The sequence below is a fragment of the Carassius gibelio genome, chromosome B23 (assembly GCF_023724105.1).
Source record: "Carassius gibelio isolate Cgi1373 ecotype wild population from Czech Republic chromosome B23, carGib1.2-hapl.c, whole genome shotgun sequence".
Classification (NCBI taxonomy): Eukaryota; Metazoa; Chordata; class Actinopteri; order Cypriniformes; family Cyprinidae; genus Carassius; species Carassius gibelio.
The window spans coordinates 24,292,035-24,312,339 of record NC_068418.1 but is presented as its reverse complement, the minus strand read 5'-3'; the positions used below and the strand labels follow the sequence as shown (position 1 = coordinate 24,312,339).

The following is a 20,305-nucleotide window of genomic DNA, read 5'->3' as shown; positions in this document are numbered from 1 at the left end:
TATTTTCTTAGAATAAGAGATATGCTGTCTCTCGCATCACATACATTATCAGTAGTTAAGTGTGTGGTCTTGAAGAAGACCCTTTTTTCTCTCATTTGGACTCGGTCTTGACTTGGACTCGAAAATTTTGGACTTGGACTTGACTTGGACTCGAACCTCTTTGGACTCGGTCTTGACTCGGTCCCGACTTTTCCTGGACTTGGACTTGACTTGGACTCGACAAAGCTGGACTTGACTACAGCTCTATTGTTAGCTAGACATTTAGCATCAGCTACAATATTTACTTATTTTCAGTACTGTTATGAATAAACATTCATGTCTGTCTAACGTTACTCGTCTAGTTAATCCAAACAATATACATATGCATAACGTTACTGTTAATACACAATATAAAAACAGATGTCATGGTAGCATTTTAATAAAACTGTTAATTTTACGGTAGCCGGGAATTTGGACATGCATGAGTTATTTTATTCAATCTGTGTTAGTTTAAGGTTATTTCATTTTATTTTTTAACCTAAAACACAGAGACGCTGATTGCACTCGAGCATTTCAGTGGGCTTAAACAGATCACTCTTTACAGCGGATTTAGTTCCCAAACAACTGACAATTTTGACCTAAATATGATTTTCAGTTACAATAATTAATCCTAAATTTCGACATTAATAACTTACTTTTAGCAACATCAGACGCACGCGCTCACAAGATCTCCCGGTTCTTACTTCAGTAGACTCGCACTTAACGGTTCATTTGAATCAGTGAGTGGTCGACTCCAGAACTGCTGCAATCGGATCATTCTAATTCGTAAACGAATCGTTTGGTGCGATTCGCGATCCGATTAAAGTTTATTTTGAAAAGATGAATTTTTTGATGAATCAGACACCGCTTCTGCGTGTCGGAGCACGTGATATATTATAGGGAGTAACGATATGTTTTATGAAATGTAGTGAAGTTAAAAGTACGATCTTATGCTTTGGAATGTAGTGAAGTAAAAGTAAAAGTTACTAAAAATAAAACTACTCCAGTAAAGTACAGATATTTGAAAAATATACTTAAGTACAGTAACGAAGTAAAGCTACTCCGTTACTGTCCACCACTGTAAGAAACAAATCTTTAATTGAACCATTGCCTCTGGCTAAAATCCTGGCTAGAGTCCTTTATCCATAATTTTGCTTTCTGCAGTGGAAAAAGTCATCTTGTCTGAATTGGGAGAGAAATCTGCACAGATCAAGCATCGTTGATAAGCTAAAACAGTTTTAAACAAATATGTGGATGAATTTTGATGTGAAAGCACAACAGAGGATGGACTTTCCCCCTGGAGGAAGCAATTATAATGGATTATGGACTCATATTTTAGTCAGAAGCAATGGTTTGAATTTAAAAAATCATAATAATTCTTAGATTTGTTTATTACAAACATGCTGCTTTTCTCTTCACAAGGCATTAACTGATGGACTGGAGTGGTGTGGATTACTTCTGGATTATTGTGATGCTTTTATCATCTGTTTGGACTCTCGTTCTGACGGCACCCATTCACTGCAGAGCATCCATTGATGACCAAGTGATGCAATGCTACACTTCTCCAAATCTGATGAAGAAACAAACTATCTTGGATATTCATTTTTGGATTTTTTTTTTTTAATGTGCTTCTAAACACATCATTAAATAAATTAAATGCTTCTTAACACATAATTAAATAAAAAAATATAAGCAGATCAGTTGCCTTATCTTAAATGGTAAAACACAGCATTATACCATGAATTTTCATTGTCCATTTTTTCTTACATACAGTTAAAGGTTGTGACTAATAGTTCACGGCTATCTATGGATTCTTACCTGTTGAAATGTGGCTTGAACGAGGTTGGCTGGAAACATGTTTCTGTTTAGAGACATAAAAAAATAAGAGTTATACACGTGCATAGAGCAGCATTGAACTGCACTGAATACTTTCAATAGGACTTTCCTTGAAAATATATATTGTACACAACTTATAGTAACTTTCATACAACTGTCCTTGCCAGTTCCTTGGTGTGTGCACATATAAAAAAAAAAAAATTGTCGAGGACAGAAAAAAATAATAATAATGGAAGGCCAACAAATGCATAATGAAAAATAAATTTTCTGCTGTTGAAGGATGTTGACATTTTCAAAGATGACCATAAAAGAAAATTATTCATTACCCATTACAGGGTGAATTCAATCTAGAACCAGTTTTGTGATGTTATTCAGTGCAAAAAATTGCACCCTACTCACAAATAATCATTTATTCATGAAACCAATTATGTATTGGTTTGCATGGAATAATGTCGGTACACCTTTATATGAAATATTTAATAAATAATATTTAATTTGATTTAAGATATTCAATATTGATTTACTTTCAGCATTTCCATCACAAAACTGAAATAAAAAATGCATCTATTTTTTGAGTTGCTTTTTTGTTTGAAAACTGAAATTGTAATACTTTCTATCTATTTCAGATCTTCAAGATACGGAAGCAAGTGTTGATCCCAATGGCCAGATATGCAGTGAGTACAAACAAAAGCTTTTTAAATAATACACTACAAACTTTTCCGAAGCCAGAGTCTAGGATTCCTGTCGAAACACACATGCTTTTATTTTTCTTTTCTTTTCTAAAGAAAGAAGATGTGGGATTGTTATCAGAAGGTGTTAAAGGAAGAATCTACAACACATACATTTTGTACTTTTTGTACTTATGGATATGCAATGTTTACAGATTCTTAGATTCCATATATTTGGTTTGTTTTTATAATAAATGAGATACAAAATTTAATACCATTAAATTTAACATAGCTGTTACACTAATTTGATTTGAAGAACCTCTTTAAAAACACACAAGACACACAAAGCAGTATATTAGTATATGTATATACTTCAGATACAAATACCTGTGAAATCTAATAAGACCTGCCTGGATTGGCAGTAGTCATATTGTGCTGTATGAATGGATGAGATTCATTCATTAGCATCCAAACACAATCTGTGCATGCGAGAGCCGCTGGAGCAGGACCAGATGTTCTGCATGATCCCAGTGCACTAATCACATCAAGACAATGTCCTGTCTTAATATCTGATAGAGTTTCCTGCAGGCGGATGCTGGGATAATTCAGTATGATGCAAATGTGCTGTTAGTTTGGGTCTATGTAAATAAAGCTGGCCCGGCTTGTGTGGTCTCTTCACACTGAGGCATAAAGTGCTGTATTGTTGCAGAAAAATAGCCGAACCCATTCAGTTTTCCTCTTATGCTTTTATGGAATTGAAATTAAATGTTCATAACCAACTCTCAGAAGCGTCTCAGTGTACTGCACGTCTGAAAATAGACGCTATCTAAAATAACACTGTAAAAATAAATAAAGAAATAATTTAATTTTATGATTTAATTATTAAATAAATAAAAAATTGTTATTGCACTGACATCTTTTTTTAAGTTTAGTCAACTGAAATATGTGTATTAAGTTGTCACTTAATATTAATTTAAATAAAATGTACATTTGAAAAATTGTTAGAAAATGTTTAGTCTGTAAGGTAGCAAATTATTTTAAGTTTAATTATTATTTTATAAATTATTATATAATAATAATTATTATTATATTTTTATTATCTTAATAAATTATTGTTATTGTTATTATTATTATTGTTGTTATTATTATTATTACAGTGCAGTTGTGCACAGCCGTAATGGATTTCACAAAATATTTAATGGAAAATAGGTGTGTGAACGCATTTTCATATGTCTTAAATGGGTAAACTTTCCTTTCGTTTCGTTTCGTTTCGTTTCGTTTCGTTTCCTTTCCTTTCCTTTCCTTTCCTTTCCTTTCCTTTCCTTTCCTTTCCTTTCCTTTCAGTTCCATTCCATTCCATTCCATTCCATTCCATTCTATTTCATTCCATTCCATTCCTTTATCCTTTCCATTCCATTCCATTTCTTTATCCTTTCCTTTCCATTCCATTTCTTTCCACTCCTTTCCTTTCCTTTCCTTTCCTTTCCTTTCCTTTCCTTTCCTTTCCTTTCCTTTCCTTTCCTTTCCTTTCCTTTCCTTTCCTTTCCTTTCCTTTCCTTTCCTTTCCATTCCATTTCTTTCCACTCCTTTCCTTTCCTTTCCTTTCCTTTCCTTTCCTTTCCTTTCCTTTCCTTTCCTTTCCTTTCCTTTCCTTTCCTTCCTTTCCTTTCCTTTCCATCATTAGACCTGATTCCATGAAGCACTACATTTGGAATCAGTGAAAGTGAACATTCATAGCTAAACGTCCCATAAAATACAGAAACTTCCCCTATTTTAAGGTAAAATGATGCGCCCCGTATCAAATCAATATGGAACTATCCCTTTAACCCTTTAACTCTGTTTTCTCTCTGTGTTGTCCTTAGGAGTACGTCTGACCGTATGAGATCCAGGAGAGCGTCTGCCGAGCTCATGATGGGTTTCCCACTGTCCTCGGAGTCCTCTTTCTGTGCCATTCCGCCCGGATGGATGATTAACACCATGACGATTCCCACCACCACGGCCAGGAATGTGGTCCACAGGTAGTACGAGACGGTGATGAGACCCAGCCGACTGGAGCACTTGGCATCTAGCGCAGCCAGACCTGACATCAGACTGACAGAGAGCAGACAGACGCATGTTCATGTCAAAACAATAGAGGTTTAATACAATGAGCTTTAATTGTAGGGTTTTTTTCTCTCCACACGTTTGAATGTCTACTACTTAATTATATCATATATGAGCAAAGAAATTAGGACAACCATGCATTTTTGACAAAGATTTAAAGGGGGGGGGGGGGGGGGGATGAATTCAGTGTAATAATAGCTGACAAATATTATATTAAATATTTCATTATTATTATTATTATTATTATTATTTATTTATTTATTTATTTTTTTTGAAGAAGAGGTCTTGTGATCACCAAGTTATTTATTAGATCAATACAGTTAAACAGCAATATTGTGAAATGTTATTAAAATTTCAAATGAATTTTCAGCATCATTACTCCGGTCTTCAGTGTCACATGATCTTTCAGAAATTATTCTAATATGATGTTTTGCTGCTCATTTCTTTTTATTATTATTATTATTATTATACATGTTAAGAACAGGTGTGCTGCTATATTTTGGTGGAAACCAGGAGAGAGAGAAGGTGTCCTCTTAACAGCTGCTCTATCAGACACAGATGACACATTAATGACTGCAGCGGAAATACAGTATTGTTAAAAAAAATAGCAGTACAATGTGACTAACCAGAATAATCAAGGTTTTTAGTATATTTTTTATTGCTACGTGGCAAACAAGTTACCAGTAGGTTCAGTAGATTCTCAGAAAACAAATGAGACCCAGCATTCATGATATGCACGCTCTTAAGGCTGTGCAATTGAGCAATTAGTTGAAAGGGGTGTGTTCAAAAAAATAGCAGTGTCTACCTTTGACTGTACAAACTCAAAACTATTTTGTACAAACATTTTTTTTTCTGGGATTTAGCAATCCTGTGAATCACTAAACTAATATTTAGTTGTATGACCACAGTTTTTTAAAACTGCTTGACATCTGTGTGGCATGGAGTCAACCAACTTGTGGCACCTCTCAGCTGTTATTCCACTCCATGATTCTTTAACAACATTCCACAATTCATTCACATTTCTTGGTTTTGCTTCAGAAACAGCATTTTTGATATCACCCCACAAGTTCTCCATTGGATTAAGGTCTGGAGATTGGGCTGGCCACTCCATAACATTAATTTTGTTGGTTTGGAACCAAGACTTTGCCCGTTTACTAGTGTGTTTTGGGTCATTGTCTTGTTGAAACAACCATTTCAAGGGCATGTCCTCTTCAGCATAGGGCAACATGACCTCTTCAAGTATTTTAACATATGCAAACTGATCCATGATCCCTGGTATGCGATAAATAGGCCCAACACCATAGTAGGAGGAACATGCCCATATCATGATGCTTGCACCTCCATGCTTCACTGTCTTCACTGTGTACTGTGGCTTGAATTCAGAGTTTGGGGGTCGTCTCACAAACTGCCTGTGGCCCTTGGACCCAAAAAGAACAATTTTACTCTCATCAGTCCACAAAATGTTCCTCCATTTCTCTTTAGGCCAGTTGATGTGTTCTTTGGCAAATTGTAACCTCTTCTGCACATGCCTTTTTTTAACAGAGGGACTTTGCGGGGGATTCTTGAAAATAGATTAGCTTCACACAGACGTCTTCTAACTGTCACAGTACTTACAGGTAACTCCAGACTGTCTTTGATCATCCTGGAGGTGATCATTGGCTGAGCCTTTGCCATTCTGGTTATTCTTCTATCCATTTTGATGGTTGTCTTCCGTTTTCTTCCACGTCTCTCTGGTTTTGCTCTCCATTTTAAGGCATTGGAGATCATTTTAGCTGAACAGCCCATCATTTTTTGCACCTCTTTATAGGTTTTCCCCTCTCTAATCAACTTTTTAATCAAAGTACGCTGTTCTTCTGAACAATGTCTTGAACGACCCATTTTCCTCAGCTTTCAAATGCATGTTCAACAAGTGTTGGCTTCATCCTTAAATAGGGTCCACCTGATTCACACCTGTTTCTTCACAAAATTGATGACCTCAGTGATTGAATGCCACACTGCTATTTTTTTGAACACACCCCTTTCAACTAATTCAACTAATTGCCCAATTGCACAGCCTTAAGAGCGTGCATATCATGAATGCTGGGTCTCATTTGTTTTCTGAGAATCTACTGAACCTACTGGTAACTTGTTTGCCACGTAGCAATAAAAAAATATACGAAAAACCTTGATTATTCTGGTTAGTCACATTGTACTGCTATTATTTTGAACAATACTGTATAGCTTCTTCTCATTCACATAATTGTCTTTTCCTGCAATGAATGGCTTCAGGCTTGATTATTCTGAGTACAGTAATGATTTGATACTTACAGTCATACATGAGGATGTTGAGAAATTGAGATTAATATTCTGCTCTCTCTTTTAGTATCTATCTTTTATGTTTTATCCTTTGACTTGGACCAGTAAGAAACAGCAACATCTTGACTTTTACATGACCCAGAGGATGCTCTTTCAAACCTCAGGACAAAACGTTTGGGCTTGCATTGCTTAAAATGACTAAAATAGGCAATAGTTGTCTACAGAAGAGGTATAAATGAATGTGGATAGCCGGGATGGGTCAATCCTAAACAGACATCAGTTTTCTGGAGTCATGTTGTGTTTTTGTTCTGTACATGTTTTACACATTAATCCTTCAGTAAAAAATCAAAGCCATAAAGCAAAACCAACCGGCTCTGAGAAAAAAAATATTAAATAAATAAAATAAAAATGCTGCTTCACAAACTTTGATTTAAAGCACAAAGTATCTGACAATCAGAAGTAAAGACAAAGTTACAAGAAGTCTTTTATAAAAGGAATCAGCTTCTCATCTCATGAATCACTGCGAGTGAGTGATTTGTACTTTATTATTGATTAAAAAGTTTGGCATATTTAAGATTTTTGAATGTTTTTGAATAAAGTCTCTTATGTTCACCAAGGCTGCATTTATCTGATGCCATTCAAAGTTCAGGGGAACATTAAATGAGTAATTTACTTAGAACTAAGTATTTTTGTTAAGCAAGAATGACAGTAAAACTTCTGTATTACAAAATGTTTTTATTTAAAATAAATGCTGTTCTTGAACTTTACATTCATCAAAAATTAATAGTATCTAGAAGTAGCATAACTATTTTCAGCACAATAATAATAAAACAAAATGTTCCTTGAGCAGCAAATCAGAATATTAAAATGATTTCTGGAGGATCATGTGACACTGAAGACTGGAGTCACGATGCTGAAAATTCAACTTGCATCACATGATTAAATTGCATTTTACAATATATGTAAAAATATTTTTTATATATATTTTTTATAATATTTCACAATATTACGGTTTTTATTTTGGATCAAATAAATGCAGATTTGGTGAGCATAAGAGTTTTCTTTTATTGAATGATTGATAGATGTAAACTGACAATTAACATTTGAAATTTTTATTCCATGGCAGAAAATAAGCTTCCATAGAGGTTTCCTTGTCCTTCTCATTCTGATGCTAACACGGCTCTGCTGATGTAAGGTCAGTGTAATGGGCATGTTTGCATGCAGTCCATCCTCTTGTTCAAGGTCGTGACCCTGATGAGCATTGTGGGTAATCTGCATCCAGCTGCAGTGACTTGCATGCTGATGGATTTATTAAGGAAATAGCAAATCTATTTCTCTCTCTCTATATCCGCTCCTGTTGTCAGTGTGACTTTAGACCCTCGCTGACCTTTATCAGTGGAGAGGAAACAATCATCATCAGAATTATGAAGCATATGTTGAACTACAGTCATAATCTCAATGAACGGATGCAAAAAACATTATAGTGCCAAAAAATGCACTTCACAATGCATGAATGTCAGTGCATTAGATGATAACGTCAAACTGACTGGCATTTATTTTAATGTAACATTGTGCAAGCGTTTTTTTTACGCAAAACACAAATTAATTCAAATATATACAACAATAAATGTAATATACAAAATGAGGTGACATTGCAAATACCTAGTGGCTTTGCATGGCATGACTGATAGCATCTTTAAATATAATTGCAGGGTCCTGAAGGATAAAAGGATTTAGGGGAAGATAAGATGTTCACATGTACTTGAAAGGCAAAAATGATGGCTTTCAGGTCTCCTGTAAATGTCACATCCAACACATCTCCACAGAGAGTAACGCACACAGCCTCTTTTACTGTGAGAGGGAAGAAAGCCTGGCCGACACATCTCCATCAGCATCATCTCAGTCAGTGACTGATCGCATGCCTCGGCGGCTCGACTTCAGAACAACAAATCCCCTCTGAAGCCCTGAGCTGCCTGACAGCCAGATCAGCAGCGTGCCGTGACCCGAGATTTAGCTTCCACAAATATCTACATACAGTACACTCTTAAATGAAGCGTGTGGCTGGAGAGATGGCTGCCTTTAATTACCTCTCGTTCTTGTATTGTGAAGTCTGTTCAAGATATTTCACTAATCTACAACCTATCTAAGGGTTGTTCCTACCAAATATATAATTAAAAACCATGCTATATATTGTTAATAAGTAACAAAGTTTTGTATTTCAAATAATTGTGTAAGCCTCACAGTGCTTTGAAAGATCAAATGCCTGCTTTGCTTTTTTACATCACCCACACACAGACACAGTGTGGCCAAGTATACTGTTTTCCTGCAGAATTGGGCTACTTTAACACTGTTGGCGAGGGTTGTTTTTCATGTCTGCAGATTGAGTTTTGGGTTAGTTTCGAGTAGCTGTTTGGTGGGTTTTGTTGTGGAACCAATGTATGCCAATGTATTTTACTCTTAGCAATAATAACATTGCCTATTTGACGGGAAAGGCTTGCCATGTTTTCACAACAAAACTTGCCCAATTGCTACTGAAACTAGCCTAAACTAACCGCGTTTTCGAGGGGATCCCCTGGTAAAAAATTGCGTTCCGGGGGCTTAAATACATGTTATTAGGGTCGCTTCAACCTGTAGTGCTGACATGAAACAACATGCAGCAACAGTGATAAAGCAGCCCAATTCCATGGAAAAACCACAGACTTGACAACACTTGACGGATGTCATGCTGTCTTGGCGTGACCACAACAGCTTCAAGTTCGCAAATAAAACAATGATTTGCACGAAAAGAATGAATCGTTTTCAACTGAGAATTTGTTACAGATATGGTCTGGTCTAAATAATAATATGGGCCAAAATAAAAAAAGAAAGAAAACAGACCGGGTGTACCAACCAAACATGCTACCTATCAGTATGTGCTACCAAAAATATATTTGCATTGTTTTAACGGTAAGGGTAGGTATGGACAGGTAGGTTTAGGGCTCAAAACACATGAATAAGATGCTGGTAGCACAATCTGATAGTTAGCATTATTCGCTATCGATTTATGCTACCTATCTTTTTAATAGGAGGCACAATCTGAGTGGGTAGCACAAATCGTCAAAACAGGGAATCCTCTTGACTCCCGATTAGCCTGGCCAAAACTGAGCATGTTTGAAGGTGTAACTAATTTTCAACATAAAGTATAACATATTCATGCAAAAATAAAACCTGCTTCGCAAGCTGAATAAATGATCAGTTTTGTAGGCTGAAATCTGTTGCAATGACTAAATTTTACACTATTTAGCTTTTGACACTCTAGCGGTTGAAGCTTAAAATGACAAATTATTGTGGAAGAACATTGTTTTGGGCCTAACATGAGGGGTGCAACAACATCAAATCAGAAATCTGTCTTGTGAGCAAAGTATAGTTTATGCCGCTGTTGTTTTGATTTGTTTTTGTTTTGCTGACATTAGACATAACGACCAAAGTAGTAACTAGTTTTGGTATTGTTACTAGTATAAACATTGTTTTGTGAACCTAGTCAATACTGCAAATATGATCAAATGCAAACTGGTGTTTTATTACGAGTTCTGTCGCATTTGGTTTTCAGTTTGAGGTTTAGTTGTTGTGGCTTCAAGTTAATTTTACTGCTTACAGTATAGTAGCCTGATCTTCTTTCTTTTATTTATGGTTATGATGTAAACACACACTGATGTAAACCACTTTCAAATATAATGATTATAGACTTACTGTAGCGATTTGAAGGCAAAATGTGTGTGTGTGTGTGTGTGTGTGTGTGTTTGAAAGGTGTCTATAAATGAGAAAGAATAACTGGTGATGGTAGCCTATGTTTCTAAAATTGATTGAGGATTTTCACTAAAGGATTTTTTTTTTTTTCCAGGGAATAACTGTGAAATTAGCTGATAAATACACCCCCATAACTGTGCTGAAAGAATATCAAATTAATTGATTGAGAGCTCCGTTGGCTCTCTCCTTCATCCTGTTTCTGTTTGTGTGTTTAACACCCTTTCATGTTGGTATCTTTAAATGCAAATCAAAGCAGTGAGCTGTTTGAGCGTGTATGATTAAACTTGAATTGGCTCAGAAAAATTATATCAATTATTTCAAACCAAGCAGATTGCAGCAGATTTCTGAAGGATCATGTGACACTGAAGACTGGAGTAATGGTGCTGAAAATACAGCTTTGAGCACAGGAATAAATTACATTTTTAAATATATATTCAAACAGAAAAAAAGGTTTTTGAAATTGTAATAATATTTTATAATATTACTGTATTTTTACTGTTCATTCATTGCAATGTTTCATTATTTTTATAGTGTCAGCGCAATCATTGTGAATACATCACAAATATTCAATATATGAGTATTTTCCTATGGATGAGCACATTGGTTGAATAGAGAATAGAGCAACGTACAATGCATAAACACATATACCTTTTGAGACATTAAGTCATCAGGCCACATCTTTAAAGGTGTTTCAAGGATTCAAAAGCCCTATAATTATCCTAAATTAGTCAGGTGTTATTTATATTCTCACATATGAGAGTTTTTTATGAGGAACACACCAAAATGGACATCTTGTGACTTCATTCATGAGTTCAAGAGAGAAGATGATTCATGAATAAATCATTCTTTTGTGTCAGATCTTTTCAATCAATCATTTGACCCAGTTCTCAGAACTCAAGTTCAGCTCACAGATTCAACGACTGACGATTTTAATTAAAACATGACTTAAATATTGGTTTATGGATTTGTGGTTGCTTAAAAGCATCAATTGCGTGGAAAACACTTACCATCATATAGTCTTCATATGTAGTTTTTGTGTGTGTGTGTGTGTGTGTGTGTTGCATAGAGGAAAGCTGATTTAGATCAACATGAGAAGTTACAGATCTCATTTTTATGAGAATTAGATTTCACACTCCCCCTGGTATAACTGTGGTATACTGTTTTAATAAATAAAAATGGATAGTTCACCCAAAAATGAAACATAAAATAAGATATTTTGAAGATTTCTGGTAATCAAACAGTTGGTGGTTGCCATTGTCTTCCATAGTAGGAAAAAAATATTTTAGAAGTCAATGGCAACCACCAACTGTTTCATTACCAGCAAACTTCTTCTATGTTCAACATAAGAAAACAACTCATACAGGTATGGAACGGCATGAGGGTAAATGAATTTTCATCTGTCAGAGGCTGAGCTGAGGTTCACTCCAGTGTCAAATCTCACATGAATGTTTTATTTGGCTCCAGTGCATTTCCTCTGATTGTTAAGGAGGTCACACTATCATATACAGGATCATTCGCAGGGTTCATCATATGTGCCTTTATATGTAAGGCTTTGTGCATTGAATAGTTGACGTGACTGGTGACTATCAAAGAACAAAAAAAAAAAATGATTTAGGATTTTTCACTGTTGTTTACATCAGGCCTTTAATTGAATAGAGCTGACGAAGGACACTTGTGTCATCAAATTTGCATTTGGTTCACTGTTTTAAAAAGTTGACCTTTTCTATTAGGCTGTTCCACCTTGGGCTAAGGATTAAACGAATGCGATTGTCACACAGTCCAAACACACACAGTTCACAAGTTTAAATACCACTAAAAACAGAATTAATTTAATGAACTTTACTGGAATATTATTAAAAGGAAAAATGTTATACAGTTAAATGCATCAATCTGGTGCACTCTGGAGTTCAAAAATAAGAAATCCAAACCATGTTCAGTATGCAAATTAAACAAAGACAAAGTCGTATTTTTCACCTGTTTGTTGAAAAAATTATTTTATAGATATTTGTGCCAAATACATTTCACTTTCAAGAGCAAAACTGCACTAGCATCTGATCTGCTAAATAGAGTAAGACTGTTAAACAGTGTACAAGACCAAAAGCCACTAGATTATGGAAATGCGTCATATCTGCATGTTTTGATTAGACATGCTCAACTGCCAAGAAGTAGAAATCAGATTTACCGACATCAGTTACTGGCTCTCACTATGTCCTGGCAGATATTCATCAAATTATAAGCGCGCTCAACTCCCACGACGTTTAATCGGAGCGAGTAATAAAGTTATCCAGAAATAAAAGAGAAAAAAAAAACACACTCTGAAGATATCCTTTTATAAATTTATTCGTACCATGTCTTACACAGACGCGTTTCGGCCTAAGCCATCATCAGAAATTCATCAAACCCAGAATCAGAAAGAAATAATAAAAGAGCTGGAAAGCACTGCAGAAATAGGATTTAGTTCATTTAAGTTTAACCGTGATCTATTTTAGATGTGTCTCTTATGAATGGCATGGCAACAAGAAGACAATTTCTCCAAATGACGTTCCTGTTATCTGATACTTGTGAACTTCACCGTGCAGCATTAAAAAAGATATAGATTTGCTTTAAAACTTCCAGCACAATACATTCAGCTATAAGTTCAGAATGGAATTCTATGCATTCTATTTTTTTTTAAGCGCACAATTAAAACACTGTCATATAAAGTTATGACTTTGTTAATAATGGTTGTTTAAAATCTCATTTTGTGTAAAATTGTCTTAACTTTCGCTGTATAATTGAGTAATACGTTAAAGATGGTGTTGAAAGTCAAGCCTGACATTATTTCTGATTCATCTATTACAATGAAAAGTAGGTCAAAAAGCATTTCATATCGAGATACATCATTCATTTTTAGATTTCTGCCTGTACCTTTTTCTATTTTCAGTTTTCAGAGAAAACTTATTAAATTTCAGCTCTAAAGCAGATCTGCAAAAGATGCTTTAAAAGTGCCATTATTTAGCTCAATTTAGTTTCAGTTCATTTCAATACTGTAAAATGAGTACAATTCAGCGATACATGCAGCTTTACAGAAGACCATAGCATTATTAACATTCAGCTCAAGTTCTGTGTTCAATTTGGTTCAGATGTCATTCTCATCTATAGTGTCAGTTCTGTCAGATTGACGATAATACTGAATATTAATTGTCTTTTAAGATAGAGACTTGTTTAAAAGTATGCATGTTTAAAAGTAATCTAAAATGTCCCGTTTCTCACTAATTAAAGCCTTCAGAGCATTCAGTATTCCTTAAAAACAGTAATTGACAGGATTTGCTTCATCACTGAGACTGCTTGTAAATAGCTGTTTTATAAAACAATATATGTCCTGTGTTGATCCATAATGTGGAAAGCCACGTGTGCAACCAAAAGACAGATATTAACCAAAGGCATTTACATTTAGTCTGACATGATTTTATGCAAACCAAACGTGCAAATGATGGACATTTTGATTTTAAGATGACAAGTGCACTTGTGGTCTACAACAGAAGCTCACATGCAAGATATATTCTCAGCCAATTTGTGAAAGAGGAGTTATTAAAGGCTATAATAAGCAAGAACATAAAGGGTAATTTAAGAAACACTACATACTGCATCAGACAACCTCTCATTTTGTTTCTTAGAGTCTTCACATTGATTTTATAATCCATCTAATGCATCTGAAGAATGCTCAGATAGGTAAAAATAACTTGGTTGGTTTTCTTACATCCCTCAGTTTTGTAGGAGACGAACAGAACAAGCCAAAAGTCATGGACAAAGTGATGAAAATCTGAAAAATTGGCATGAACCGATTGCAAACACCAAATAGCCCAGAGATATTTTAAGGTCATTAAACTGTATGTTCTGTGACTGAGATAGAAAAATGAGCAATCCAAACTCAGGGCACATGCTGTAATATTGAAAGGTTTGATGGACTGTTTGTTGAAAAAGGGTCAAAGGTCAATATTTCTCAACGTGTGTGATAGAGCATCACTTTTCTGCACATTGATCATTTTTGTAAAAGTGTCTTTAGTCACACTACTAACTTTGGCGAATCCGTTCTTTTGGGCAAATTATGTAAGTTATACTTCATTTTATTTTATTTTAATTGTCTCCATTTAGAATAAATATAACTGTTCAAACTCTAATACTCTAATTGGTTTGTGTTATACAAACACTACATAAAAACATTCCCCAGCTGATGGATTATATTAAATATGACAAATCTGTTATGCATTCATTTCTAGAACTTAAATTTGAATGTTAGATAAAGCCAGATTAAAAATGTGGGTTTCATTTGATTGACATATTAGAATTAAAGGTTTTTACATGGGTTTTCGGATTTCTCTTTTTTTTATCACTCTATAAATGAGAAAGCAGTCAACAGCCAAAAAAACTACAAAAAAAAAAACAAAAAAAAAAAAAACTGTTTTTGGGAATAAAATGTTATTCCAAAACCTCTGTAAAAGCCTTCAAAATATAGATAGGAATACAGTTGTTAAGAATGAATCTTTCTAAGTTCAAAGTAAATAAAACAAAGGAATGTTGGAGTGCATTTTACATACATTTTTTGTAAGCAGCATTTTTTAGCGTGTAGTCTGAAACAACAATGAAAATGCATAAAAAGCCAAATAGCCCAACATCTCAAAATTCACTAATGCATGAAAAAAGATTGCCCTAAAAAGACATCCTTCACATAATTGCTGCAATGCTGTTTTGTTAATAGATTGAAGCTATTAGACACAGATTTTACTGTAGTTTTCCAACTTCTAGTAGTTTTATTAGCACACCAAGTATTAAAAATGAACCCAGTCTGATACTCCACCAGACTACACCACTACAGTGTGATAAACATCAGCAATCGTACAGAATAGCGAGACTGAAAAAAGCTGTTTGTTTAGCTTGCTGACATTAGTGGGTGTTTCAAAAGTAACCTGAACTTTAGCGATGTGTGCTGATGTAGACTTTAGAAGCAAAGGACCTGTTTGAGACCACGAATAAAATCCTCTTTCACAAAGCTGCCAGGGTGTCAGGGACAAAAATGAAGAGGCTAAAAAACAAACAAACACGAAACAGTTTACCTTTCCTGAACTCTTCAGCATTATATTGTTAGTCATGTATCCTCACCTTAAATGTTCTTCAACAAACTTTCATCTCGGATTCTCACAGCATCTGCTGATATGAAAACCAGTGCACACTTGAAATCTATCATTTATTTAATTTTTAAATGTACAAGTGAGGACTTTGGGATGAAATCTACATCCAAAGTATTTTTCACAGTGGTACTTACATGCATTTCTGTCTGTACCTGACATAATGCACTACTGCAAAAAAAAGAGGACACGCAGTATTTGTTTTTAAGCAAAGTCAAAATGACATTAAAAATCCCCCTGTTTACTTTCTTAACACATGTTCCTGGTCTTATACTGAAAACAGTTTAGCTATATAAACATCTTATCATTCTTAAATCGAGATACATTTACTTGAGAATCAAAATGACTCAATGAAAAATGTTCGGAAAAATTATCGTAATTTAGTTTTTCCATAAAACACAAAAAAACTGTCAATGGGCTAAGAAAAATTAAATTAGATGAAAGAGAGAACACTTTTTTCTATCATCACATATTGTTTTAGTCAGCAATGCATTAATTATGAAAGTAAAGGAATTGTGTTTCATGTTGAATTTAAAGTCTGACACTTTTATGTCCCACTTGGCAAATTATTTTGTCCCACATACTGGAACATTAACTTTTTTTTTTTTCAATTACAGTTCCTTAATTCAGGACAGACACTTTTCCGACATTGATGAAGTTTTTAATGTGTTCTTTTTAGAAGATGTGGAATGAATGTCTGTATGAATTTGAGGCATTCGGTACAAGACAAACTTAACTGAACCAGTCATACTGACACATTTTAATTTGAGTCTTATCAGGAGAAAAAGAAGAAAATCCCAGAGAAATATTATACGAGTACATTCTGATCAAGTACAGCGCTCTGTCTGCATGATTAAAACATTTCATAAGCTGAAGAGAATGCAGCACATAATTCAATTACATCTCAGACAATAGAACTGAATGTGTAAAACAATGTTTATGGCTCTCCAGTCTCCACGTTATTATTACATTAAAAGGCCATATCATGAAATAATGTGTGTGTGTGCGTGTGTGTGTGTGTGTGTGTGTGTGTGAGAGAGAGAGAGAGAGAGAGAGAGAGAGAGAGAGTATAAAGGTTCATTTAGTAAAGTCAGTGGTCAGATGAATACCAGGATGTGCTCTTCTTCTCATGTACGTGAGACACACATAGCCTACACCATGTTTTTTTTCATCCGATTTTGAGCCAATTATGGACTCTTTTTTTGAGTTGGGCTAATTTTCTGCTTTGTTGTGTGATGTTTGTCGTGCAGTTTCCGTGCAGTGTATAGGGAGAAACAAGAAGCGACACGTTTCTCCCGCCAGGAAATCAGACGGTCTGATGAATTTCTGACATGTCATAAATTTTTGTCATCCCTCATGAAGGTATTGCACAGTTGAAGCAGAGCTACAAACAGACTGCTCTAAACTCAGTGCTTTTTCTCTTACTGCGCCTGTGCGAAAATAGAACTCGAACTATTTAATCTTTAATGCTGCAAGAAAGAAAACAAAAAGATCTTTTGATAAAATAATGTCATTATCATGGGTAACGTGAACCATTTGTCAATTTTGCAATTAGTGCTGAAGACAAACACGTCCCAAAATTATACATATTTCAGTTTTAAGCCATGAAGGCGAGCCAGTGCATGCCACACAAACAATGTGCAAACTGCATGAGCGTTATGCCCGTTCTAAACTCTGGGTGTGTGTTCACAGTGTGTGTGTGTGTTCACTGCTCTTGTGTGTGTGTTTACTGTGTGTGTGTGTGTTCACTGCTCTTGTGTGTGTGTTTACTGTGTGTGTGTGTGTGTGTTCACTGCTCTTGTGTGTGTGTTTACTGTGTGTGTGTGTGTTCACTGCTCTTGTGTGTGTGTTTACTGTGTGTGTGTGTTCACTGCTGTGTGTGTGCACTTTGGATGGGTTCAATGCTGAGCACGAATTCTGAGTATGGGTCACCATATTTGGCTGTATGTCACGTCACGTCACTTTCTTTCCCTTTCATTCTGGCTCTGTCTGCAGAGCGTACTTGAACGCGCTAATGATGTATTCTGTAGGTAGAAAAGCAAATTAAAATGCTTGGATCAAGCATTTTGATTGGACGAACATTTTCTGGTACTACGCCTTAAAAAGTCAAAATAAATACAGATAAATACATTTAGACCACTTAGCTTAATCATTGCTAAATCGGGATGCAAAAAGACTTTCAACCAGCATAGCAAAAAAGGTTTCTGAAGACAATCACCTATTGCAACTTTAAGCTACAGAAAGTGAAAGTAAAAACTGACCTAGCTGTCGGCATCTGACGTTTAACGGCACATATTTTCAGAGACAAGAGACATATTGGGTATATAAAAAAAGATCTCATATGGGGCTGATATAGAAACCTACTGTACGTAGTGAAACAACAATATCAACAGAATTGAAGTATTTTTCAATTTTTATATTTTCATTGATGACTGACCATTACAGTGTTCGGACATAGGCTACTTTAGAGGAATTTTAATTATAGGCCTATTCAGTGGGTTCTTCTCAAACGGAAGGCTGCATATCTCGGCTGCCACGTCATCAAACGTCACTGAAGGCCATCTCAATCGGAAGGATCCTTGCAAAGCATCCTTCGTTTGGAGGTTCTTCATTCAGCTGAATTTGAAGGATGCATGCATGGGATGTATCCTCAGCAACCTTCAATCACTCGCAATCCTTTGTAGGTTACCCATTCAATTTCATGAAAATAAACTGACGAAAAACGAGTCAGTACTGAGCTTCTCTGAATTTACTATGCCACACAAACTTACAGCCTCATTCTAGCATTTCCGTTTGAGAAGCACCCATTGTGTAATATGTCTAAATGTTTTAAATCAATGTTTTCAATGAGGATTAAGCTGATTTGATCATTTATTATCCCTGCATAAATTGTGCAATAACGAGCTGTGAAATTATAGCAGGGCAAATTAATTATAGACCTATAATAATATAAACTAAAAAAATATAATCGATAGCTGATGATTTTTTTAAAAGATATATCTGGCTATTATGGTTTTGCCAGGTAAGACATGTTACTGTATCAACATTACTGTCCAAAAATATAGACTAAACCCAATCCCTACTCCTAAACCTAACCTTGCCTAATTTATTTCTAAAATCAGAGAGAAATGATAGCTTTAACAAGGGTGTAGAAGCACCTATCTCTGATTGTAAGCCTAAAACAGATATTTTCCTAAAAGGTTTTCCCTTAGTTCTGATTGGTTGATTGGAATGTTGTTCCAGGATCAACAAGGATGTGGATCCAGGAACATGCTGTACTTGGTGAAATCACGGTCACCCGTCCAATAGCTCTGTGTTTTCAGGAATAGATGGATGAGAAGCTCTTTATTTAGCACAGCTGGGCCAATTTCTTTAATGAGGTACAGTAGAAGCTGGTTTATTTCTAGTTTATGGCAGGCATCTGAGATGAAGCCAAGACTGCTGGGTTTGTTACTATTCATGATGAAAGCTGCCATTTATATTAATAACTTCAGGAAATAGCTAAAACCGTGAAATGTTTGGAACATGGTTTCTACGAGTTTCAAGTTAATTTAGGTGGCTGAGATTGATCAAAAGTGGCATCTATATGTTTCTAAATCAATAAAATGCTGTCCTTTAAACATTTTAGTCATCAAAGATCTTCAAAATACTATCACAGTTTCCAAAAAAAATTATGAAGCAGGCCAATCGTTTTCAACAGATTTTTGGTTTTGTTTTTGTAATTAATGTTTCTTGAACAGCAAGTCAGAATAGAATGATTTCTGAAGGACCATGTGACACTGAAGACTGGAGGATTGATGCTGAAATTTAGAGACCCCAAACCTCTGAGCAGTAGTTTTAAACAAGCAGAGAATGAAAATCTATAGACATTAAACCAGCTTGTCATCCATCGAGAGCAATATCAAGTCTTACCTGGACACAACCAGAGGCAAAATCAACATCTTCAACATCCTCATCAGCAGCTCTCCAGGAAACTGGAAGTATTTCACTTCCTAGAGTAGAAAAGAGACACAGCAATCAACAAAACACTGACCGGTCACCAGTTTTCCACACAACTGAGAAATGATGTCCCTTGGCACAAATAATCTAATCAGGCCGCTCTTCTGTTGTGTTGAGGCCAAAATCAGCACTTTGAAAAACTTAAATATGAAATGCGTGAAAAATAATGGAAATTGAAGACTCATCTTCTGATTTATTATCATCTAAAAAATGCAGCTGTCTCCTTGTCAAATTTAGTTTCATAATCAAAAAATCTGTCAACGTTTTTTCTCACCTTAACCCGATGTAAAAAAGGCTGAGGATGTGCAAATAGCAATAAATATTTATATTTAGAAATAATGCTAGATACTGTTTTCTGTAGTTTTTTTTAAAGTAATTTTGTTGTTGTTGTTTATAAAAGTTTTTTAAAAACTTTTAAGACAGAAAATTTGTAAA

The 20,305-nt window shown here is 35.1% G+C and overlaps 1 protein-coding gene across 1 annotated transcript in view; it reads right to left on the bottom strand.

Moving 5' to 3' along the window:
* Positions 1-20,305, bottom strand: part of slc1a7b (solute carrier family 1 member 7b) — a 49,346-nt gene that overhangs the window by 14,304 nt on the left and 14,737 nt on the right. The window contains exons 2-4 of the mRNA XM_052593289.1: positions 19,784-19,863; positions 4,398-4,613; positions 1,837-1,879 (exon numbers count right to left, since the gene is read on the bottom strand). Of these exons, the coding sequence (XP_052449249.1) occupies positions 1,837-1,879; positions 4,398-4,613; positions 19,784-19,863 (339 nt within the window). The remainder of the gene's footprint in view (positions 1-1,836; positions 1,880-4,397; positions 4,614-19,783; positions 19,864-20,305) is intronic.